Below are 25,286 nucleotides of genomic sequence, written 5' to 3' on the forward strand. Positions count from 1 at the left end.
ATCAATACTCAGAGCCACAACACAAAGTAAGATGTCTACACATTCAGTGTGCCCTAAGTAATGCCATTTAGAAAAATGGTCAGAGCAATGCCATTGATAATAGCAAGAAAAAATAAACAGTATAAATGTCCCCCAAAACAAATGGCTAAAGAAATGAAGGCTTATTGACATAAAGAAAGCACTGCAGGCCAAGTACAAGGAAATACCTAAATGAACTCATGCTATGTGGGAAAAAATGATGTGAAATATGTATCTACTGATTCCAACTCTTTAAAAATGGGTGTACTCTTTAATAAGACTTTTATTTTCTGTAAAGATGCTTAAGTTTGTTGTAAGTTTTAAAGGACACACATGTTGTGAACCAAGATGGTCTCTTATGGTACTTCCAGCTTAAGTATTTAACAATCCAATGAAAACCTAAAGTGTGCATCACACTGTAAAACTGGTAAATAGTATATGCAAAATTTACAAAGTCTGGTGTCAGAGATATGATCTGTGCAAGGAATGCCAGGGGTGCTGAGTAGCAGGGCTGGACAAAGAACTCACCACATGATATTCTGTTACGGCCATTAACTCTTAAAAATAACAAAGAAAGCACTGTAAGTAGTATTAGTTGCAAATTATTTCTCCACAGAAATAAAATATTGAGTTCTCCTCTAGATAGGTCTCATTTCAACAATTCTTACTCACAAAGTAATTTAAAGAAACAAAACAAGCAAAAAAAAAAAAAACAAAAAACAAAACCCCACAGAATCCAAAATCTGGTTTTATGTCCAGCAACAGGTTTTAAAGACATCTGAATATCACGTTATACTTCAAATCAACCATGGGGAAGAAGAAGATTTGTTCTTAAAAAAAAAAAAAAGGAAGAAAAAATTTTTTAAATCCCTTGATGATTTCTGTATAATTTCCTCTTTCACCACTAGAAGACTTGTATTTGAGTTTTCAAGTACTTAAAATATTACAAAATTCATTTAAAAAAATCAATGTAAAATACAATATGCAAAAAAAATCCTACACACTTCATAGAATAACAACAATGACGAAATACTATAGTTTAGATGGGGGTGGTCTTCTATTTGTTAAGTTTTCCTTATTAAAAAAAGATAATCTATCTCCTCTAATTTCTACATGAACTACTTATAATTTGGAGAAATACAGGAGGTTTACTATAAACTTTGTGAGATTACTTTTAAATTTTTTACTTTTAATAAAAGAATTACTTGTTCAATTCTGTATAAAATGCATTAAGATCATTTACAAGATTACCAAGCTAAATCTGGAATGGTCCAAATGTACCTGATATATGCAGATGCAAATGGTATAAAGCAGGATTTAAAAAACAATAGATGTCCATTTCCACAATCTTTCATTAATCACAGCTAAAATGTGAACCACTTTTCTTATAGTACAACCTTACTATGACTTTTATGCTTTAAAAAAAAACCATAGGATATCAATATATAAAGCTAATCATATCTACACAATAGATTATCAGTGAATCATTAAAAATATTATAATGAATATCATGGTATCAAATTCATACACACAGCACAGTAGAACTAACTATACACATAACACACACACAAGCCAGAAGAGAATACACAGTATTGACATCTACTGTACCTAGCTGTGTCTTCTCTACCCCTTTTGGGAAACATCAACATTCTCTAGTTATTTTATAATAAATATTTGTTATAAGGAAATATCTGTGAGCCTCCACTGTGATATATGAGGGAAGACCCCAGGAAATTATCTTCAGGAGAACAGGTTTCTTGTAGTACAGACTTACCCCACTAGGTGAGTGTTTTAGAAACCCATCTGTATCAGTGTACCAGCTGGCATTGTTTGTGAGAGGCTGTGTTCAACTTCAGTGAATTTTTTTAGAAGACTCTTTCAGTGCATTTTCCCATTTCATGATGGGTGATTTACGAGCATACCTGTCCACCCCGCACCTGAGTGTTCAGCAGTTTTTGAGCAAAAATGGCATAACTACGTGCCCCATCCTCCCCATTCATCTGATCTTGCGCTGAGTGACTTTTGTTTTGTTTCCCCAGTGGAGAAAGTCCTCAAAGGGAAACATCTTGCTAAGGTGGAAGAGGTGAAACAAAAAATGGCAGAAGCACTAAAAAGGCATCAAAATCGATGAGTTCAAAAACCTCTTTTGAGCAGTGTTAAAAAAAAACACATCTTGATAGGTGTCCTACATCTAATTGAGAGTACTTTGAAGGTGACTGCAGTTTAAACATTTAAGAATATACAATTTTTCATAAATAAATTCCTGGGGTTTCTTTGATTCCCCTCATATCTCAGGACTGAATTACCTGACTCAAAGCTGGGATGGAGCTTGTCTGAGAAGTGGTTTGAGGTATGGGACCATTCATCTGTAAAATTGAAAACATCAAACATACCATCACTACAACATAAAGAAACATATTTTCAAACCACAGTAATTAAGCAAAACAAAACCCACTGAGAAAAGCACATTTTTATATAACAAAGGAAATTCAGTGAGATATTCAGAGGAATGTAGGAGCCTTGAAATTTAAAGTATGTTGAAATTCTGACTGAAAAATCCCTTAAATGCCGTAAGTAAAATTCCTTGTAGTTTCAATGGGGAAAATTTTTTAATTTTACTTTTCCCAAAGCCATTCAGAAACTTCAAGTATTACTACTTGACATGATAAAATCTTACAATACATGAAGGCAGTCAAAAAAAGTTTATATTACAATACTAATTAATTCTTTCACAACATACCATTCATTGCAAAATGGCTATGTTATAAAAGTATTTCTAAATCACTGTTTTCTTGGTGATTTAAAATCTAAGGCTTTGCCCTGGCCAGATAGCTCATTTGGTTAGAGCACTATCTCAATATGCCAAGATTGTGGGTTCGATTCTGGGTAAGAGCACATATAAGAAGCAACTAACAAATGCATAAATAAGTGGAATAATAAATTGATATTGATGTTTCTCTTTCTCTCTCTCAAATCAATAACTAAATTTTTAAAAATCTAAAGATTTATGTATCTAGAGCTATTAATTGCTATTGTTTTTCTCATTTCTTAGTGCTTAAGTTGCCTCTACTAAGCTACTCATACATTTATTCAGAATATAACATCTATATTTAGGTAATAAGACATGCCAGTGTTACTGTTTTGATTTACATATTAAATCCATGTAAAATCTGTTATCAGAAAAAAGGGAAATGCACATGGCCATCTTGGCCTGGGGCATGCACTCACCAGATGATCGCTGTCTTTCCCTTCCTGGACTCGCTGGCCCTGCGGTTCAGCCACGACCTTAGCGTCCTGATCAGAAGTCATGAGCTGTTTACTTTGTGGCTCCACTGGGAGAAGTTTAACGTTAACTGCAGGATGCTGTAAAATTACAAAAACAGTAAATTCTAACTTGAAGTGCAGAGCACAACTGATTCTTAAAATGAAAATTACTAAGAAGTTTTAAAATCCTCAAGTTGTCCAGTACATATGTTTATCCCTCTGGAGTTTAAGTAGTTTGGAGACATCTGCACATTAAATTGCACCTTACTTACCTAAGACATAACTTGGCTTTTAAAAAAAATAAGTTTCCTTTTTCACAATAATTTGGTGACCAATATAATGTTCTAAGACTTAGAAACTAAACTCATTCACACTCGTAACTCATATTTTAAAAACAGAAAATTACAAAATTAATAAAATTCCAACTTGGAATTTGTTGAATCCTCCCCACTCCAAAATATATATGTATTTTTGAACAGCCTTATTAATTTCCTTTGTTCCAAGACAAGTTATATGAAGAAATAAACACTAATGAGTTAAAAAGAACTCCTTCATAATTCTGAACCACTGGACTGCAAAGGGGCCTTTGCTACAAAGTATTGCTTAACTTCATGTGTAACACCTCTGATTTTCCCACATGGCTTACAAAACAACTCTGGTTCCAAAGGGATGACAGTTTTCTTGATTTCCTATTATGAGTGTCAGAACCAGGATTCCTGGACACCCAGATCTGACTTCAGGCTACACTGCTTCACAAGATAAAGACCTTGATTTAACACATGTTATCTTTTTAGGCTCTTCTGAGTACTTGATAAAGAAATTTAAAAGCTAACTTTTGTATCCCTGGTTAATCATGTAGCTTTTTGTTTCTATGATGGTGCTCCTTATTCTCAATAACCTGCTCATAATTAATGTTCAAAACTCTGGTTAATGAAATAATCTGATGATTAAAGGTAATCTCATCCAATTGCCACGAGTATCATCAATCTCTCTCTCTCTCTCTCTCTCTCACACACACACACACACACACACACACACACACACAAATCCCTTAAATGCTATAAGATAGATTTGGAAATGTAAACCATTCTTCTTATGCATACAGAAGAAATGCATAAAACACATTAAATCAGTTACAAGAGGTCAGGGTTTTCCAAAATGTAGGATAAATGACTACTACGTTAAAATGTAATAGAAACTGACATCAATTCTTACAAATAAAGATGTGGATTGGCACCCAGAATGACAAATCACAGAAGGTGGCACTGTAGATGCTTTTTACCACTATTAACTTCTAGACTTTTAAGATTCTCAAAGGAAAAAAATATTTGGTTGAAAACAATATATGATAGCAGAAAGGGAAAAAAAGAACTAGAAAAGTCCTTGCAAAGTTTACAACTACTGGGCAAGCAGCCTGCAGTCTTCCACACAAAAGAAAACAAAGCACACATTGGCCAAACTATGGCTTTATTTATTAAAACAAAAAGCAAGAGGGGATGAAAAGTTCTGGCCTACATGAATGCATAGGTAAATATGTGTAGCCTCCTCACACAACCAAAACAAGGATAACAACCAAGACAAAAAGAAAAAACAATCAGAACTGCCATAAAATTGAACTGTATGGAAGTCTGACAATCAAGGAGTTGAAGCAGAAACATTCATCCGGACTGGTAGGAGGGGTGGAGGTGGGCAGCTGGAGCAGAGAGGATGTGTGGCAAGGCAGCAGCTGGTAGACCAGGCAGCTCCACATTTGCATGAGGATAAACCAAGAGAAACAACTGGGGAATGAGACAGATTTCACAGCTCAAGATGCCAGTGTGGACAAAATAAAGACTCAGAACCTCTGGCTGTAAAAAGCTGTGGGGGTTGTGGCAGCAGGAGAAACCAACCAGCACTGGTTCCCTTCTGATCCCTCCCCCATACAGAGTGCCACACAAGTGAAGTGGGTTGCCCCAATCTAGTGAATACCAAAGGCTCCACCCCTCACAACATAATAGATGAGCTGAGACAAAGAAATATGGCCCAAATGAAATAACAGATCAAAACTCCAGAAAAAGACCTAAGCAATGAGGGGACAGCCAACCTAGCAGATGCAGAATTAAAAACACTGGTAATAAGGATGCTCACAGGAATGACTGAGTATGGCCGAAAAATAAAGGCGGAAGTGAAGGCTATATAAAGTGAAATAAAGAAAAGTATACAGGGAACCAAGAGTGAAGGGAAGGAAAATGGGTCATGAGCCAATGATTTAGACAGAAGGAAGAAACAAACATTCAATCAGAAAAGAATGAAGAAATAAGAATTCAAAAAAATGAGGAGAGGCTTAGGAACCTCCAGGACAACTTTAAATGCTCCAACATCCAAATCATAGGGGTGCCAGAAGAATAAGAAGAAGAGTAAGAAATTGAAAACTTATTTGAAAAAATAATGAAAGAAAACTTCCCCAATCTGGCTAAGGAAAGAAACATGCAAGTCCAGGATGCTCAGACAGGCCCAAAGAAGCTGGACCCAAGCAAGCACACATCAAGGCACTTCATAACAACATTATCCAAGACTAAAGACAAGGAGAGAATCTTAAAAGCAGCAAGAGAAAAGGAGACAGTTACCTAAAACAGAGTTCCCATAAGACTACCACCTGATTTCTCATAAGAAACCTTACAGGCAAGAAGGGGCTGGAAAGAAGTTTTCAAAGTCATGAAAAGCAAGAAATTACATCTAAGATTACTCTATCCAGCACAGCTCTCATTTAGAATGGAAGGGCAGATAAAATGCTTCCCAGATAAAGTCAAGTTAAAGGAGCTCATCATCACCAAGCCCTTATTATATGAAATGTTAAAGGGATTTAGTGAAGAAAAAGAAGATAAAAAATATGAACACTAAAATGACAACAAATTCACAACTATCAACAACCAATCCTAAAAAAAAAATACAACAAAAATTAAGGAAACAACTAGAACAGGAACAGAATCACAGAAATGGAGATCACATGGAAGGTTATCAGTGGGGAGGAGGAACAGAGAAAATGGGGGAATAGGTACAGGAAATAAGAAGCATAAATGGTAGGTACTAACAGATAGGGAGAAGTTAAGAAAAGTATAGGAAATGGACAAGCCAAAGAACTTATGTGTACAACCCATGGACGTGAACGTAGGGGAGGAATGCTGGTGGGAGGAGGGTTGCAGGATGGAGGGTAATAGACGGGAGAAAAAAAGTGGGATACCTGTAATAGCATAATTAATAAATTATTTTAAAAAAGGAAAAAGAAGCATAATTGGTAGGTACAAAATAGGGAGGCTAAGAATAGCATAGGAATGAAGAAACTAGAGACCTTATATATATGACCCATAGACATGAACTAAGGGGGGATAGTGCTGGAGGGAATGGGGGTACTGGGCAGAGGAGTATAAAGGGGAGAAAAAGGAATGGGGCCACTGTAATAGTATAATCAATAAAATATACTTAAAAAACAATCAGGGATATAATCCTGATGGGACATTTTGTTATTACAAGAATTACTGTTTTCTTAGATATGATTATGATGTTATGATTACATTTAATAAAGAGATCCTGCTGTGACTGGTGTGGTTTAGTGGACTAAGCAATGGCCTGGGAATTGAAAGGTTGTTGGTTCGATTTTCAGTCAGAGCACATGTCTGGGTTGTGGGCCAGGTCCTTAGTTGGAGGCATGTGAGAGGCAACTGATCGATGTATCTCTCACATGTTTCTCTCCCTGTCTTCCTCACTCCCTTTCCTTCTCTTTAAAAGTAAATAAATAAAATCTAAAAAAAAAACTTGAAAAAAAAAAGAGACCCTGCCTTTTTGAGAAGCATGTTGAAATATTTACTGGGGAAATAACACAATGTCTAGAATTTTCCTCAAAGCAGTATGTGTGGCAGAGATGTGGGGCTTCACCATTGCTCCTCCTGGAGAAGGGTATAGGATTCATGATATGGTACTGTCTACTTTGGTATGTTTGTTCTTTAATACAAAAGCATCTCAGCTCAACAAAAGCAGCAGTCCTGATCTGACCCATGCATGCTATCCATAAACAAATAATCTTCACATCATGCCACTATGGCTCTCAATTACTGACCTGACATGTATACAGGTTTCTAAAAGTCCAACCAAGTCCAAACTTGGTATTACACTACCAAGTTTGCCAATAGAAGGGGTTATTAATAGGCATATCCTTTAAGCACTATGACAGATACAAAGCATTAAAATTAGACTTTATTATCAAATGTCTGAATCTAAAATAAGATTTAAAATATGATGATGATGATTCAAGTACTGAAACCCCTCCAATAAATAATAACTTTTACTTGTTCAAGAAACCAAAACTATTTTAAGACAAACTATAAACTATTGCTCCTGGTATGGCTGAAAAGCAGGTCTCTAGGTTGTAAAGAGAAATATGCAAGAGGGAAAACCTACTGCCAAACCAAAGTACTTTCTGGCCCAAGACCCAGTAGTCTGGAACCATGAGGGTTCAGAGATAGCCTCAACATAGTCTTAATGAGTTGAACAAGAGGGGTTATTTCTCTGATTTCATTTCATCACTCTTTATAAGAAAATGCAGAGACAAAGCAAAGGGCCCTCCTCTCATTTGGTGGACTCTATCCTAGCAGTACATTTTTCATTTCAGTGTCAAAGCTACACTGAAAGTTTTATCAACCTTAGTAAATTCTTGAGAGAATATAATTCTCTTACCTTTGTTTCTAAATTCCTTTCACATATACCAGAAATACCTGTTTCATAAAACACTCAAAGCAATAAATCAATCTCAAATTTTACCAAATATCAAGTTGGTGGTATAACTATTCAGAGAATTATTCTAAGTGATTTTAAGACAGTATTTGCAAGGTGGCCCAAGAAGCATCTACCTGAGTTGGTGGTACAAGCCTTGGACACTTGCTATGGAGAGGTCTATGAAGTCAAGGTGGAAAACTAAGGCCAAGGTCACCAATGAGCTTCTAGATATTCAATGGAAACTGGGTATGGCTGTGAAGTCAGACAGTTGCAGATCACGTAAGTATCCTTATGTTGCAGTAATGCAAAAATTGGCAGATCATTCAGGCCACATAAAGAACAAGTCTCTTGAAATGACAATTCCACAGTTTCAGAATTTCCACAGACAGTTCAAGAAAATTGCTGTACTTGCTGAGACTGTGTAAAAACTGATTACTTGGTTAATAAATTACCACCATCCTTCTGAAAATCATGGACTCCATTTTCTGCAACAAATTACATTTTTGCCTTTCCATTATTAAATAATAAAAAAATCAAACAAACAGGAATTAGGTAAGTGGTGATCAATGCACAAGTTTGGGAATATACTAAAAGCCAACGATTGACACTTTAAAGGGTGAACTCAGTGGTACGTGAATTACATCTCAATAAAAACATAAGTCAGACAAACAGCTGGAAAAAAAAAAGATGGTATTTGAACACAAGAGCCTAAAAATTCACCAAGAAATCCTAAAAAGCACTCAACTGGCTTGTTCTTTGGGGGTAAATGTTGGTATTATCTTGAAAGTAATTTATTTTATATATTATACATACTATCATAGGATAAAGTACAAATTACATTAATTTTAAGTACTCAGATTATCAACATAAAAGAGATACAAACAAATAAGCTGAGTAGAATATATGTAGTCTGTTGTTTTGGGGTTTTTTGGGCAACAGGATATATAACTTTTTAACTAAGCTACAGATTTCTCTTCCTTTGGTTTTCACCATTTAACTAATGTCCTCTTTGTACTCCAGGATCCAATTTAGCTTCCCACACTGCATTAAGTTGTCACTTCTCTTCCATTTCCTTCAAATTGTGACAGCTTTTCCAGATTCCCTCATTCTTCATCTACACTTTACACTTTATAAGAATTCTGGTTAATTATTTTGTAGAATGTTGCTTGATTTGAGGTGAATACTTGGGACACCTTACCATGACAGCAAGGAAGCTGTATCAAAGAAAGACTCCTGTAGTCATGTCACGGGAGCAACAATAAAGGAAGGAGGACTCCCGATAATAACAGATGGACAATATGGGGATCAGAAAGCATCAATGGACAAACATAAAAATCCATGACAGTTCAAAGCACCACCACCACCACAATGGTCACCTCTGGAGGCTGTTATGACACCAAATCATTTTTCTAACTATTACTAAAGGGAAACAATGACTAGCCTGCCTTTCCTGGATGAGTATTTCAGCACAACCAAATAGCTAATCAGGGAAAGTTGCTCCCTATACAGGAACCACAATTAATAAGTAGAGAGTGAATGAGAGAATTAGAAAATCAAAACATTGCAACATCTAATGAAATAACCAAGGCAGTGATCATTAACCTCTGCTGAAATAAGTGAGGAGCTGACAAGGAACTGTATAAATGGTTGGATCAGGTGGACATTGACTGAAGCTACTTTTCAATCTTTTCACTAAAAGTCAAATGAAATATTACATTCTTCTTGATGTTGTGAGAGAGCACCATCTATGAAGTATTCTTGCAACAACAATAACAACAACAAAAGCCTTATTTAATCAAACCTCTAGATCTGATTCCCAACTTAAAGGAAATTCTAGGACAACACATGTTAAATAATACCAACAGAAAGACATTAGCTAAATCCAAAATGTAGGGCATGCTACAAGTCAGATGACCTCATGTCTACAGCAAATTTAAGACATGAAAAAATGGGAGATTTGTATTGCTACAAAACACAAAAGATTTAGTTAAAATAGCCTTATATAATGAGAACTATATCTGCATTCAAAGTCAAATAAATTAAAATGAAGTATTTGACTGAAAAAATGGAATGTTGCCTAGGTGATAAAGGATATTATGGAATGATTATCAATTGCATTGAGTGCAATCAAGGTGCTGTGGCTATTTGTTTTAAGTGGTTTTACCTGTAAGAGATACAAACTAAAAGACTACAGATAAAATTATACATCTGGAATTTGCTTTAAAATATGCTAATAATTTTTTGTAAATTTAAGAAAAGAGAAAAAACAAAAATACAAGCATGCAGCAAGTTGACAATAGCTGAAACTAAATGATGGGTACGTTGAGGATTCCTGTACTAGTTTCTCTCCTTTTTTGGTTAAAATCTTCCACAATAAAAAATAAAATCTCACTAGGATATAGTATCAATATACTTCTAAAACTTCATATATTTACAACTATTTAAAATCTGTACAAATGAAATAATACAAAACTATGTAAACCATTTTATAAACAATGTTCAAAGCAGCTCTAGCACACAAAAAAAGAAAACCACAGAAAACCAGAAACTAATGCATTTATATTAAATTGTTTAAAATATTCACAAAAATAATATAAAATTTAAAAAGGTGGATATAAAATGATAGGCAACATAATTACAACAATGTTTAAAAAATTCACAGAACTAAAACTGAATATTTTTTAAAAAAAGCAAACTAAACTTGAAGGAAATACACCAGATAACTAACAATATGTAAGTGTGAAAACTCAAAAAACAGTGTTTTACTTGGATGCATTCCTGTAGTCTCAATTTTTACAATAACTTATTATTTTTATAATCACAAATACTCAAAAAAAAAACTGATCCACCTTGCTGATTCCGTGTTTACCCTTTAGGTCTAGCAGTGTCTTTCATAGAGAAGATCAAGTACTGACCGGGGAGGAAATGTATCCAAATCCCTTCCTAACTATTTGTCAATACACATAATAAAACTTTCATTCAGCCCTGGCTGCTGTGGCTTAGTGGACTGAGTGTTGACCTGCAGACCAAAGGGTCACTGGTTTGATTCCCAGTCAGGGAGCATGCCTGGGTTGCAGGCCAGGCCCCAGTAATGGCGGACAAGAGGCAACCCCACACTGAGGTTTCTTTCCCTCTTTCTCAATCTCTTCCCCTCTCTCTAAAAACAAATAAATAAAGTCTTTTTTTAAAAAACTGTTATTCAGTCATCATGCCATTTTGTTGCAAAACTGCACTATTCAGTTTTGTTCTTTAAGACACACTTATCTCCAAGTGTGGCTTGGGCTGTTGGGGATCCCAGAGACTCTTTCTGTGGGCCTGCAAAGTTAAAATGACTTTCATTTACCTATTTCATTCTCATTCTCTCCTCACAAAAGTGCAGCAGAGTTTTGGTGTAGTATCAAACAATATTCAAAGTTATATAAAAAGACATTTAAATACTCCTCACTTGCCCAACTATGCATTTGTGTGAAGCCAGATTTCCTTCTCATATTTCAATCAAAATAGCACATTGTAAGGGAACAAATGCAGAGGCAGATGAGAATCCAGCTGAGCTTCTATTAAATCAGACATTAAGGAGATTTGCAAAATATAAAAACAATGCCACTCTCCCCATTAAATTACTGTTTTGGAAAGGACTGCTATCTGTTCATAAGCAATGCTATTTATATGTAATGGGTTTTTAATTATAAAAGAAAAAGATATTTTTTAAATTTGTTAGCCTTCACTTTAAGAGCTAGAGATCTTCAATGTTGAAAAGTGCAAGAGGTCCTGAGATCAAAATATTTGAGAACCACTGCCGTAAGAAAGTAGTTCTGTTGGACAGAAACCTGGTGTTCATGGACAGAATACATCTCATGTTCACATATGGGAAAACATGCTGCTCTTAAAATGGCAACACTCCCCAAAGGAACCTACAGAGTCAATGCAATCCCTAGCAAAAATCCCACCTGCCCTCTTTGCAAAAATTGATGGAAATTAATCCAAAAGACCTATGGAAGCACAGGGTACCAGGACAGCCAAAACCATCTTAGAAAGAACAAAGTTGGACGAATATAGCTTCTAATTTCAAAACTACCACAAAACTACAGCAATCAATGGTGTGGTAATGGCAGAGACACACAGATCAATGGAATAGAATTGAGAATCCAGAAATAAACGCTTACCTTTATGGTCAATTAATCTTCAAAAGGCTGCCAAGACCATTCAATGGGGAAAGAATACTCTTTTCAAGCAAATGGTGCCACAACATGCAAAAGAATGAGGAACTTAGTGAGAACCTCAACATTATAAAAAAGATCCAGTCAGAAACAAAGGATTCACTGATTGAAATAAAAAACAATGTATAGGGAAACAACAGTAGAGTGGACAAAGCCAAAAATCACATCAATGATTTGGAACATAAGGAAGCAAAAACAACAACAACAAACAAAAAATACACCAATCAGAACAAGCAAGAAAAAAGAATCCAAAAAAATTAAGTATAATATAAGCAGCCTCTGGGACAACTGCAAGAGGTCCAACATTCACAACATAGGGATGCCAGAAGAAAAGAAAGGCCAAGAAATTGGAAATCCATCTGGAAAAATAGTGAAGGAAAACTTTCCTAATTTGGTGAAGGAAACACACATGCAAGTCCAGGAAGCAGAGAGCATCCCAAACAAGATGGATGCAAAGAGGTGCTCTCCAAGACACATCATAATCAAAATGCTATAGGTAAGATAAAGAGAGAATCTTAAATGCAGTAAGAGAAAAAAGTTAGTTACCTACTAGGGAATTTCCAGAAGACTGTCAGCTGATTTCTCAAAAGAAACTTTGCAGGCTAAAAGGGATTGACAAGAAATATTCAAAGTCATGAAAAGCAGGGATCTATAGCCAAGATTGCTCTACCCAGCAAAGCTACCATGTAGAATTGAAAGGCAGATAAAGTGCTTCCCAGACAAGAAAAATAATGAAGGAGTTCATCATCACAAACCATTGTTATATGAATGTTAAAAGGACTTATTTAAGAAAGTTAAAACTATGAACAATAAAATGACAATGAATACGTATCTATAAACAATTTAATCTAAAAAACAAACTAAGCAAACAAGAACAGAGACAGAACCATGGATGTGGAGAGCATTTTGATGGTTGCCAGATGGGAGGGGGTGTGGAGAAATGAGTGAAAAGGTGAGGTGATTAAGAAGGATAAATAGGAAGTTACAGAATAGCCATGGGGATGCATAATACAGTATAGGAAATGGAGTAACCAAAGAAGTTATCTGCATGACCCATGGACATGAACAATGGTGTGGGGATGGCTTGAGGGATTGGGAGATACTGGGTGCATGGGGACAAAGGGGGAAATATTGGGACAACTGTAATAGCAAAATCAATAAAAAATAATTAAAAATATATATGTAAGAAATAAAGCAACAAAACTCAGAAACCACTGGAGTTAATCTTTGTGAGCTTGAATCAAGCAATGGTTTCTTGGGACACCAAAAACTCAAGTAGCAAAAGAAAAAAATAAATTGGTCTTCATCAAAATTAGTAACTTTTGTGCTTCAAAGTACACCATCAAGAAAGTAAAAAAATAACCAATAGAATGAGAGAAAATATCTGCAAATTATATATCTGATAAGGAGCATACAGGGTCTGGCAGAAGTAAGGCCTGCTTGAGTATGCTTGGTAGGGTAATAACATGGGTGTAGTAATTTATAGTTTTAATTTGAACATTTCACCTAAAATGTCATATGGTATGCTTGAGTGTAATATTGTTAAGTTACAGAATATACATGTTTATGACTTTATAACAAAAAAACGATGATATTTGTGACAGACCCTATGTATCTAGAATAAAGAATTCCTCAAACTCAGTATAAGAGACAAGTCAAAAATGGTAGATAAGCACATGAAATAACGCTCATTGTCATAGGGGAAATGTAAATCAAAACACAAGATACCACTTCACTCTCACTGGGATGGCTACAATCAGAAACACAGTAAGAACAAGTGTTGGCAACAATGTAGAGAAATTGGAACCTTCTTACATTGCTCGTAGGGATATAAAATGGCATAGCCACTTTGGTAAACAGTTTCAAAATATTTATCTAGACAAGGAAGCTCAGCATAGTGCCTACTCATCCTGCGCCCACCCACTGGCTGGGGCCCAGAGGTGTCAAGGGAGTGAGGGGAGAGGACTGGGGAGAAGAGGAACGAGGAGCCCGCCCACACCCGCTCCTGACCATGCACACTGGGATGCACATGCTCACTTCCCTTCCCTCAGTTATTCCTTCTCTTTCCTCCCAGTCCAACTCTCCTTTCTCTCTCCCTCTCCTTCTCTCCTTTTCTCCCTCCAACACACTCTCTCCCTCCCTCTCCTTTTATTATTTCTCATCCCAAGCTTTATCTCTCTGGGTCTATTCTGGTCTCTGAGCTCTTTTCTCTCCCTTTCTCATCCTTCCCTCACTCCTCCTGACATCTATTCTCCCTCCAAGGGTGCTTACCTCCACAGCTTGTCCCTCAGTCTAACTCAAGCACACATACACTGTTATCTTTTATGCTGTATTTTCACTGAACCTTTTCTATGTTTAGATGCACACACTTATCATTGGGTTACAATGGCCTACATTATTCAGTATAACAGGCTATGCCAAACAGTCTAGGTATGTAGTAGGCTATACCTTGTGCTCCATATGTGCACAACAAAATCACTGCACTTCTCAGAACAATGTATCCCTGTCATATGGGACTATAAACTATTAGAGGTTATTAGAGTTCAGGAGCTTTACTTTCATACTTGTGTCTAGTTTACTTCAGTGGATTTTCAAATAACGGTGAGAGACTCACAGTTTGAGAATTTGATGATTTCTAAAACAAAAAGATATTCTCCTAAAAGGCATAAAATTCCTTCTCTTTGTACATAAGGGTGATGTGGAAACATGATTTCTCTCTGAATCAGAAAAGATCAGAATTAGATCTCTGAGTTACAGAACAGAGCATGAGCAAAGGAGATGGAAGAGGTGGACAGTATAAGGCACCACTGCACAGTATAAGAACTCCAGTATAACTACTAGGATCATTTTATAAAAACAAAAACAAACAAACAAAAACAGTAAGTGAACAGTCAACTAGATAAATAAACACAATTTGACTAAAGATGGAAAATGAGTTTAGGAACTTTACAGACTGCCCTAATTAAGTACTACATGATCCCCTTTGAGAATCAATTTAAAAAGTCAAAATTTGTTACTTTCAATGTCTAAACATAACTTTGTAAAAAGCAGTTTACCTTCCAAACTTTTGAAACTAAATAAACCCATTAGAAAAAAACAAAAATGATCAAAGAAGCAAAATCAAATCTTTAAAGCACAATGACAGCATTTTGGGATTGGAAGGATATTTGTTAACTTTCTTTACTGAACACCATATGCCTATTGCTAGAGGAGCATAAGAAAATAAAATACCAAAATAGGAATTATAGTTCCTTGTTCATTTGCCTAGTGTTGCTGGTTGGGTTATACTATGTATCTCACAGCTGCTGGTATTAGTAAAATATCTAAACTGCATGTTCCTGTCTCACAGCAGAATAATTTGTATCTTAGGTGTTGCACCTTCCACAGATTATACGAGTTTAGCCTTGAACAATGCTGGGGTGAGGAGTACAGACCCTTGGGTTCTTAAACTCGAGTGTAATTCTTAATTCTACAGTCAGCCCTTCACACCTGCAAACTCAACCTTGAACCAAAAACAGTATTTTCCATCAGCGGCTGTGGCTGTTAGGAATGTGAAAATGCTGTTTTTTGATCCAAGAATGTTTAAAGCTGATGATGTAAAGGGCTGATTGCATTTATTGAAAAATTCTACGCATAAGTAGACTCACATAGTTCAAACCTTGTTCAAGAGTCACCTGTATACTCAACTGAATTTGTAAGCTACAACTGGGGGGTTATTTATACAGCAACAGATGGCTGTTTCTAATAGATATCATTCTAGCTCTTTGTGTTTTGTTTAAGATGCAGTATCTTTACAATAGTCCTTTCTTTCTATTGACTCGCTTCACAGTAAATGTGTCACTCAAAGACAATGACAAATGAAAGAAAGGAATTCAATCTCAGGAGAGGAGTTGTTTATTTACATGTTTAACTGGCACCTAGTATGGAAATACACCTAAGCAGATGCTGCCAATAACCTTCAAGATTATCTTTTTTTAAATTGCCTTTTATACATCTTCATCTGTGCTTCTATTGAAAAGGATAGTAGTGGGTAAGGGGGATTTATTTTTATACCTTGATCTGGTTCTGCTCCTAGGGAGGGTATAAATCAGGCACAAGATGAAAAACTTACTTGTTGGCCAAATAAGATTTTCCACTAATTACTTTTAATTCAGAACTTACCCAGAAATTCTACAGCCAAAAAAGAAAGAAAGAAAGAGAAAGAAAGAAAGAAAGTCCTTTATAGTTTTAAGCCTTTTAATTGGTTTATGACATGTTATCTTGCCCTGGAAAGGACAATTATTTAGAAAGATCATTTTAGTTAGGACTCTTATTATAATCCCAAACAAAACAAAGAGTTTAGATCATCTCATTAACGCTCTACTAGGAAAGAAGTATTTCATCCATTAAATCTCTGAGAACTCCAAACAACCACTCCAATACCTGGTTACAAAGAAGTCTAAATAAAATGTTATGTGTAACAATACGAAGATTAAAAATCCTATCTCTTATTTTGCTTGTGGTTGTAATGGTTATTCTGTAAAACTAAGTGTAAAGTTGATGTGGGGAATAACATCCTTAGAGACAAAGCCTATTCTGCCCTCAAAGTATAATTTCTTGCTCTTTATCAGGGATACAATGCAGCACAACTAATTCATTTACCCTAAAATGGAAGGAATAAAATATAAGAAATACTTTTAACAAAAATGGTCAATTCCAGGGGTGAAAAGCTAAGTGTCCTCTGTCCAGTCTATTTAGGATACATTCTAATACCCATTTATCTATCAACATTCTGTTCATTTAAAACTACTTCCCATTTGAAAATAATAATGCCTGCCATGCCCGATTTGCAGCATACTAAGCTGAAAGTCCCATTTTTCTTGCCTTATTCAGGTCCCCTCACTCCCACCCCCAAGTTTTCTCTTTTGCTGTAAAGGCACTTTCCACTGAACTTCTCTGTTTCTCTTTTATTAGCCTCACACACTAACATCCCTCAATAGCAAACAAAATGCATCTAGAGTCCAGAGTAGGGGAAAAAAAACAACTTACTGCTGATATTTCAGATGTAATATCACCTTTTAGACAAAGAACAGAACTGCCTGGTTCAGGAGCTTCACTTTCTTTCATTCACATTTGAAAACAAAAAATGTTGATGGCCAAATCTACCATTAGTATTCACCTGTATCAAGGAAAAGTCAGAATCAGTACCACAAAAGCCTTAAGAGACCTGAAATCCTCTTTAAAAACGAACTCTGTCTCTAGCCAGTGTGGCTCAGTCGGTTGGAACATCATCCTATACTTAGACCGAAAGATTACATGTTCAATCCCCATTTGGGGGTGCATATGAGAGGTCAACTAATTGATGCTTCTCTCCCCTCTCACTGTTTCCTCGAAGAACAGTGAAGAAATGTCAAGTGAGGAATTTTTTAAAAAAATGAATTCTGGATAGTGCCTTATTCAGCTCTTCAGTGGAATGTCTCAGTCTCATTCACCTCAACCTTCTAATGAATTCTGCTTTTCTTCAAGGACTGCTGGTCACATTCTATTACACTTTACAATTTATTACCACATAACTACAGATTTTCAATTCAAAGTACCTAATACTTAAAGAATAAGATAGGGTGGTGGCAAACCTACTTAGACCTCAACAGTTTAAAGAATGTCAATGTCTGAGCTGAAAAGCAACTTGGACATACTTGAACCCTGTGATGCTGAGACTGGGCCATGCTAATCCCTAGGAGGGCGCTGAAGAACCAGAAGTAGAGGTGGTAAAACTGTGAAGTCCTAGAACTATACATAGATTGATTTAGGACAAAAAAAATACAAAAAACCCCCACCCTGACTGGTGTGGCTCAGTTGGTTGGGCATTGTCCCACAAGGCGAAAGATCAGTGGTTCAATTCTCAGTCAAGGCACCTGCTAGGGTTGCAGGTTCAGTCTCTGGTCAGGGCACATACAAGAGGCAACCAATTGATGTTTCTCTCCCACATCAACTTTTCTCTCCCTCGCTTCCTTCCTCCTTTTCCCTCTAAATACATACATAGACAGACAGACAGATAGGTGTGCACACTTGATACTGATAGAGTATTTCACTGCATCCTGTAACAAAGCAATTTCTTAAAGTACTACCAAGATACAGTTTTCAAGTAAACTGAAGTAAGAATTTTGCTGTTGGGAACAGATACTTCTGATCTACGCTAATCAAACAGCAAGAATGTGTAACATTTCCTCAAATAAAGGACAATGAAATTCAGCAAGTCATGGAGAAATTGCAAAGGGTCTGTAGAGTTCTAACAGAGTAAACTGCTGTTTGAAGCAACACATGGTTGTGAAATGCCCAACCTGTCTTCCTCCTGTCCTGACCAAAGCCCACAGAGCTCCTAAGATCTTGTTAATCAACATGTAAACCACCTTCCTTAAAAATTCAAAGCCACTGAACAGCTTTATAAATAATGATAAAACATGCCTCATGCCCAGGCCGGTGTGGCTCAGTGGACTGAGTGCCGCCAGCCTGTAGACTGCAAGGTTGCTGGTTTAATCCCAGCCAGGTACATGCATGGGTTGTGAGCCAGGTCCCCAGTTCAGGGCATGAGAGAGGCAACCGATTGCTGTTTCTCTCCCTTTCTCCCTCCTTTCTTTTCTCTCTAAAAATAAAAAATTCCCAGGCTCACAGGAGAGTTTATTGGAGAGACCCACAGGGTCCTAGTATGTATACAAAACCACCCACCTGGGAATCAGTACCAGAAGGGTCCGATTTGCTTGTGTATAACAGAGGAAGTGATTGAAAGCCAGCCAAGAGCAGAGGAAGCCCCTCTCCAACCCCGACCCCTCCCCACATACAGCATACAAAGCAATGACCTGGGTTGCTGTGCCCGGGTTGCCCACCCTGGTGAATACCTAAGACTCTGCCCCTTACTACATAACAGGTACACTGAGACAAAAAAAAATATGGCTCAAAGGGAAGAACAGATCAAAGCTCCAGAAAAAAATATAACTAACAGCAATGAAGAGATGGCCAACCTATCAAATGCAGAGTTCAAAATACTGGTCATCAGGTTGTTCACAGAAATGGCTGAGTATGGTCACAAAATAGAGGAAAGAGTAAAGGCTATGAAAAGTGAATTAAAGGAAAATGCAGAGGGAACCAACAGTGACAGGAAGGAAACTGAGACTCCTATCAACAGTTTGGAACACAAGGAAGAAATAATATTCAACCAGAACAGAATGCAGAAATAAGAATTCAAAAAAAAAAAAAATGAGGAGAGGCTTAGGAACCTCTGGGACAACTTTAAACATGCCAACATCTAAATCATAGAGGTGCCAGGAGGAGAAGAGGAAGAAGAAGAAACTGAAATCCTAATTTAAAAACTAATGAAGGAGAATTTCCCCAATCTCACTAAGGAAATAGACTTCCAGGAAATCCAGGAAGCTCAGAGTCCCAAAGAAGTTGAACCCAAGGAGAAACACACCAAGGAACATCATAATTATATTATCCAAGATCAAAATGAAGGAGAGAATCCTAGAAGCAGCAAGAGATAAGGAGACAGTTACCTATAAAGGAGTTCCCATAAGACTATCACCTGATTTCTCATAAGAAACCTTACAGGCAAGAAGGGGCTGGAAAGAAGTATCAAAGTCATGAAAAGCAAGCCTCCATCCAAGATAGCTCTATCCAGCAAAGTTCTCATTTAGAATGGAAGGGCAGAGAAAGTGCTTCCCAGATAAAGTCAAGTTAAAGGTGTTCATCATCTCCAAGCCCTTATTATATGAAATGTTAAAGGGACTTATCTAAGAAAAAGAAGATCAAAACTATGAACACTAAAATGACAACAAACTCACAACTATCAACAACCAATCCTAAAAATAAAAACAAAAACTAAGGAAACTAGAACAGGAACAGAATCACAGAAATGGAGATCACATGGATGGGGGAGAATAGGGGAAAAGGTACAGGGAATAAGTAGCCTAGATGATACATACAAAATAGACAGGGGGAGGTTAAGAATAGTACAGGAAATGGAGAAGCCAAAGAACTTATATGTACAACCCATGGACATGAACTAAAGTGGGGGAATGCTGGGCAGAAGGGAATGCAAGGAAGGGGAATAGAGGAAGAACAAAAAGTGGGACAACTGTAATGGAATAATCAATAGAATATACTAAAAAACACAAAGAGAATGAGAAAGGTGTTCACTGAATTCACAACTGGTAGCTAGAGGGTGGAAGAAAAATGTTGAGACAAAAGGAGAAAGATGGCAGGCTGTACAAAGAGTTCACATAGCTGGGCCACAGGCACTGCTAATGCAGTGCGTGGTCTTGCTCCCCATTAGCAGAGTTGTCCCAGAAGCAAGAAGTTCCTGGGTGTAATCCCACTCCATCCTCTGCATAATTACAAAGGTCAGTGTATTTAAATGTTTTTCCCAGCTTGGTGAGTTGGCCTAAAGTTTGCTCTACTGCATTTATGACAATTTGTGACCACTGATTCACTTTGCTGTGCTGACAAGGCGTTACCACCAGTTGCAGTTTCTATGGCCTCTTTCACAGTGTGATCCCTTCATCAACAAAAAAAGTCTCTTGGGCCCCCCAGTAGTCTTCCATCTTCTCTCCTGCACATTGCCTCTGTCACCCTCACTCCCCAATTTTTCATAGTTGTCTTATCCATATACCTAATTTAACTGCAGTCTTCTTAGTGATTTTCTTGTTATCGAGATGCTCCACTGTTATTAAATTACTCTTCCTATGAGTAACTGTTTTTGCACTATTTTTATCAGTTTATATTAGTTTAATTGTGTAATTGAGCTAATGAATACATCAGCCCTAAACAAGTTTAGGAACAAGCAGAACTGACTTTGTATGCACAATTCAACTGGTAGGAAGAAAGAAAGAGACATTGAAAATAGCCAGCTAGCCCCAGCACTTCACTGCCCACAAATAAACAGTCTAACCAGAAAAGAATCACACCTGAAGCTCCTACCTTCCTCACTGTGCCTCAGTTCAGCTCTTCTACTCTCAGCTTTTCAGGGCTTCAGTTAATACAATATACTGAATTTCAGTGCAAATAAACAAATTTCTTGAAAAATTATTTTGACCTACAGACTCCACAAATCATGCTCCCACCCATTTAAAACAAATAAACAAGCCAAAACTGACTATGGATCCCTTGATCTCAAGGAAAGACAGAATATCATCTATCCAGCTGCCCCAAAACAGAAACCTAAAAATACATTTCTAACCTCTTCCTCCCAGATAAGCTTATATCTCCCTTTCTGTATTATCTAAACAGTTCGGATAACTATCATCTCTGAATTACTACTCCAATTTTTCAAGTCTTCCCTAACCCCAATTCTTCTATAGAACCACCCTCCTGAACATAAGACTCCTCTCCCACCTCTCAGCTTACACTGAAAACAAGCAAGGTCAGCTGAGATGTCACTCCCCATCACCACAGAGCCTGAGTCAAAAACCCTTTACACACAGTGACACAGCATATCAAATGAGTCCTGTAGGGCAGGACTATGTCTACCTTCTCAACTGTTGTATTCCTGACATGTACCTAAGAGAACAGAATCTCACGAAATACATATTCAGTAGTTTCATCTTTTGTACAATAAACCTGTGGGAAGAAATTCCTAGCATTTAAAATATAAAGCTCAGAAAATGAGATAAATCCAGGTGAAAGCCTCTTTTGCTACATATTCTGAATGATGTGGTAATAGGGGAAAAGGCAGTATTTTTAGGTTAGGGTAAAATTAAAATTACTTGAATTTATTTTCATCTTATTTTAGATATTCTCTAGATTTTGTATATGTATACATGTATGTATATATATAATTGTCCACTTGGGATCTAAACATATAGAACAATTAAATACAAAGTAAGGGTTACAATAAAAGATTACATTACCAAAACAACAAATCACTGAGAGGTTCTAAGTGGCAAACATACTAAATTGTTATTTGTATTGAAGGAAGAGGTCAAAGATCCTTCTGAAATCTGCCGAAAGCTATGAGCCCTATCACTAGAAAAACAGACACATATAGAAACGTTAAAAACAGACTCAGAAGCACAAGGTCATTCTCCCCTCCATCTATGAACAACAGGCTGAGAGTCTGAGGAGGAAGTTAACCCAAACTCCCCACTCTCCAGGTGGTGATGCTAGGTACTCCCACTTTACCCAGTGTAAGCATTTTTAGAGCATATATAGAACAGAGCACATGCTTTTCAAACAATGCATTCACATACTAGCCAGATGACTCAGTTGGTTGGAGCATTGTCCTGTACACCAGAAGGACGAGGGTTCAATTCCCAGTCTAAGCACGTACCTTAGGTTGTGAGTTCAATGCCCAGTCGGGGCACATACAAGAGGTAATTGAGCAATGTTTTTCTCTCACATCAATGCTTCTCTTTCTCTTTCTCTCCCCCCACCCACACCGCCTCTAAAGTCAATTTAAAAAACTAAAACATAGCCCTGGCTGATGTGGCTCAGTGGATTGAGCACAGGCCCGTGAACCAAAGGGTTGCCGTTTCGATTCCCAGTCAGAGCACATGCCTGGGCTGCAGGCCAGGTCCCCAGTAGGGGGCACATGAGAGGCAACCACACACTGATGTTTCTCTCCCTCTCTTTCTCCCTCCCTTCCCCTTTCTAAAAAACTATATAAATAAAATCTTTAACAAATTAATTAATTAAATATAAAATCAAAATTTAAAAGGTAGTCATTACTGTTACTAGAGAAGCCAGAGGTCAGACCTGGGCAGCTATGAAATACCACACTGTACTCAAGAAGCCACTGTGTCCAAGCACCAAATCCAACCCTATTCCTTAAATATTAGAAGTGACAACTGAACATGCTTTCACTTGTCCAAGATGACAGTGCAAAACAGCTACTATCAAAATACAATGAACAGCCCCTAAAATGAAGTGTCCCTTACAAAAGTGATACATTTAAAAAACGAATTTAAGTTCTAGAATAATAAATTCAAAAATATATACAACTTTTGAAAATCTCAGTTTGATATTTTAAGGGCATAATACATCTCCACTTTACAAATAACTGGATCACAATTCCTACACCAATTACAATTACAGTTCAACAAACAATGTACCAAATAACATCACAAAAAAGTTCTGAGGAAAATATCAGAATCAGGTCCAATAACCCTGAATTACTGTTCAGCCTTAAGGTATGAGATATCTCTGACCTCAATGATTGTAACTATTAAAACTACCATTAAAACTTCTAACCCTAACTGGTGTGGCTCAGTGGATGGAGTGCTGGCCTGCAAACCAAAAGGTCACCAGTTCGATTCCCAATCACAGCACATTCCAGGGTTGCAGGCTGGGTCCCTGTTAGGGGGCATGGGAGAAGCAACCGATCATGTTTCTCTTGCATATCAATATTTCTCTTCCTCATTCTCCCTTCTTTCCCCTTTCTCTAAAAAATATATTCTTAAGTAAAAAAACACAAAAACTTTTTAGTCAAAGCCAACACATCTGATACTTAGCTATGCGGTGTGGCTAGCCCTCACCTCTATCAAGTTATTTGGGCCTAAAGTACTATACAGGACACACACACATTTTCAATGCTGCAATCTGTAGGGGACTTAGAGGCAAGAAACTAGACAGATCCCATTTTCTGCTCTTTCCTCATTTGGCAAACTGTCTCCAGGTCTATTTTCCAAATAGCAAAATAGATGTTATGAAAAACAAATAAGCAGGGGTAAAAAGCAAGGAATTTGGCCCTGGACGGGTGGCTCAGTTCATTGGAGCAATGTTCCATATATGAAATGGTTGCTGGTTTGATTCCCAGTCAGGGCACGTACCTAGGTTGTAGGTTCAATCCTGGTCAGGACGCATGCAGGAGGCAACCAATAGATGTTTCTTTTTCACAGAGATGTTTCTCGCCCCCCCCCTTCCTCTCTCTCTCAAATCAGTAAAAACATATCCTTGGGTGAGAATTTAAAAAAACAAGGGCTTTGGATCCTCTGAATTATCACCAAATATAGTTTGGGGGTGGGGGGAGAACTATGGTAATCTTTCTTAATTCCTCAATTCTGTAGGAGAGCTGCAGGCTGTTAAATCTGAAATCAGCAGCTATTAAGTAACAATTGTTGAGGATAGTAAACTTTACCAAGAGAAGTGACACAGTGCTCACAACAAGTCACTTCTCTCTTTACAGGAAGGTGACAGGTATTGTAAGGACAGAGGTGCTAACAACGCCAAGGCCTAAACACTGAGCCCTAAGCCAGCAGTGTGGACATGAAGGTTCACAACTGTCTGAATGCTTCAGGAAGGAAACCACTGAATTTATATAAATGTCTCAAAAAACTGGATGGCCTATTAGCACCTTCCTAAATGGACTAAACCTAATAGGTTATCTAAAATGACAAACAAAACCCTTGATTTTCCTGAAATACTTTATTTCAATGTTTTAAAAAGCATAGTTTAAGAGCTGCTTTAAAAATTTGCTTTTAAAAAATGTCTACCTAAAACCTACAGCATATATATAAAGCTAACACTTTCTCCAATTCCAATTTTTATTTTGAAATAGCATTGTTAGGACTATACCTGGAGAATATCTTATGTGAGGTCCATAATTATAGTCCAATGGAGAATTGAACTTAGAGAAGAAACCAACATTATAATCTTTACTCTGCCACAAACTAACTAGCTGTATTTCTAATTAATTTTATCTCTGTGGGCTTCAGTTTCTGAGTCTCCAGAGTTCTAAAATCTTAAGATTGCTACTGCAATGTATTTTCTGGAAGTTATTTTCAGAAACTAGTTATCAAATCTCAGTTATAAAATAATATAGATCAGCCCTGGCTGATATGGCTCAGTGGACTGAGCACCGATCTGTGAATCCAAAGGTCACCGGTTTGATTCCCAGTCAGAGCACACGCCTGGGTTGTGGGCCAGTTCCCCAGTTGGAGGTATGTGAGTGGCAACCACACACTGAGGTATAATTCCAAACAGACGACAATGGCACAAAAACAAAATACTCCACGCTACTGGACTAAAGCTGATTAACAGTACCATTAATTATTATTAAACATTTGATAA

General features: G+C 37.0%; 2 protein-coding genes across 6 annotated transcripts in view; one reads left to right on the forward strand and one right to left on the reverse strand.

The window, feature by feature from the left end:
* Positions 1 to 25,286, reverse strand: part of LARP4B (La ribonucleoprotein 4B) — a 76,387-nt gene that overhangs the window by 43,653 nt on the left and 7,448 nt on the right. For 2 of the 5 annotated variants that reach the window (XM_045819963.1, XM_045819968.1), the window contains exons 2-4: positions 17,277 to 17,406; positions 3,247 to 3,381; positions 2,325 to 2,384 (exon numbers count right to left, since the gene is read on the reverse strand). In XM_045819963.1, coding sequence (XP_045675919.1) covers positions 2,325 to 2,384; positions 3,247 to 3,381; positions 17,277 to 17,354 — 273 coding nt within the window. In that variant the 5' untranslated portion in view covers positions 17,355 to 17,406. Of the gene's footprint in view, positions 1 to 546; positions 576 to 2,324; positions 2,385 to 3,246; positions 3,382 to 12,194; positions 12,254 to 17,276; positions 17,407 to 25,286 lie in introns of those variants that run through there. The other 3 variants (XM_045819966.1, XM_045819967.1, XM_045819965.1) reach the window with 3 other exon arrangements.
* Positions 8,280 to 8,456, forward strand: LOC123806685 (COMM domain-containing protein 6-like). Its single transcript, XM_045819969.1, has one exon. It carries the CDS (start codon positions 8,280 to 8,282, stop codon positions 8,454 to 8,456), a length of 177 nt encoding a protein of 58 aa, XP_045675925.1.

This window comes from Phyllostomus hastatus, unplaced genomic scaffold, assembly GCF_019186645.2.
Source record: "Phyllostomus hastatus isolate PE091 unplaced genomic scaffold, TTU_PhHast_1.1 phas_scaffold_39, whole genome shotgun sequence".
Lineage (NCBI taxonomy): Eukaryota > Metazoa > Chordata > Mammalia > Chiroptera > Phyllostomidae > Phyllostomus > Phyllostomus hastatus.

Excerpts from the sequence above, each read along its gene's own strand:
- LOC123806685 (XM_045819969.1), top strand. The coding sequence starts at position 8,280 with ATGGCTGTGAAGTCAGACAGTTGCAGATCACGTAAGTATCCTTATGTT.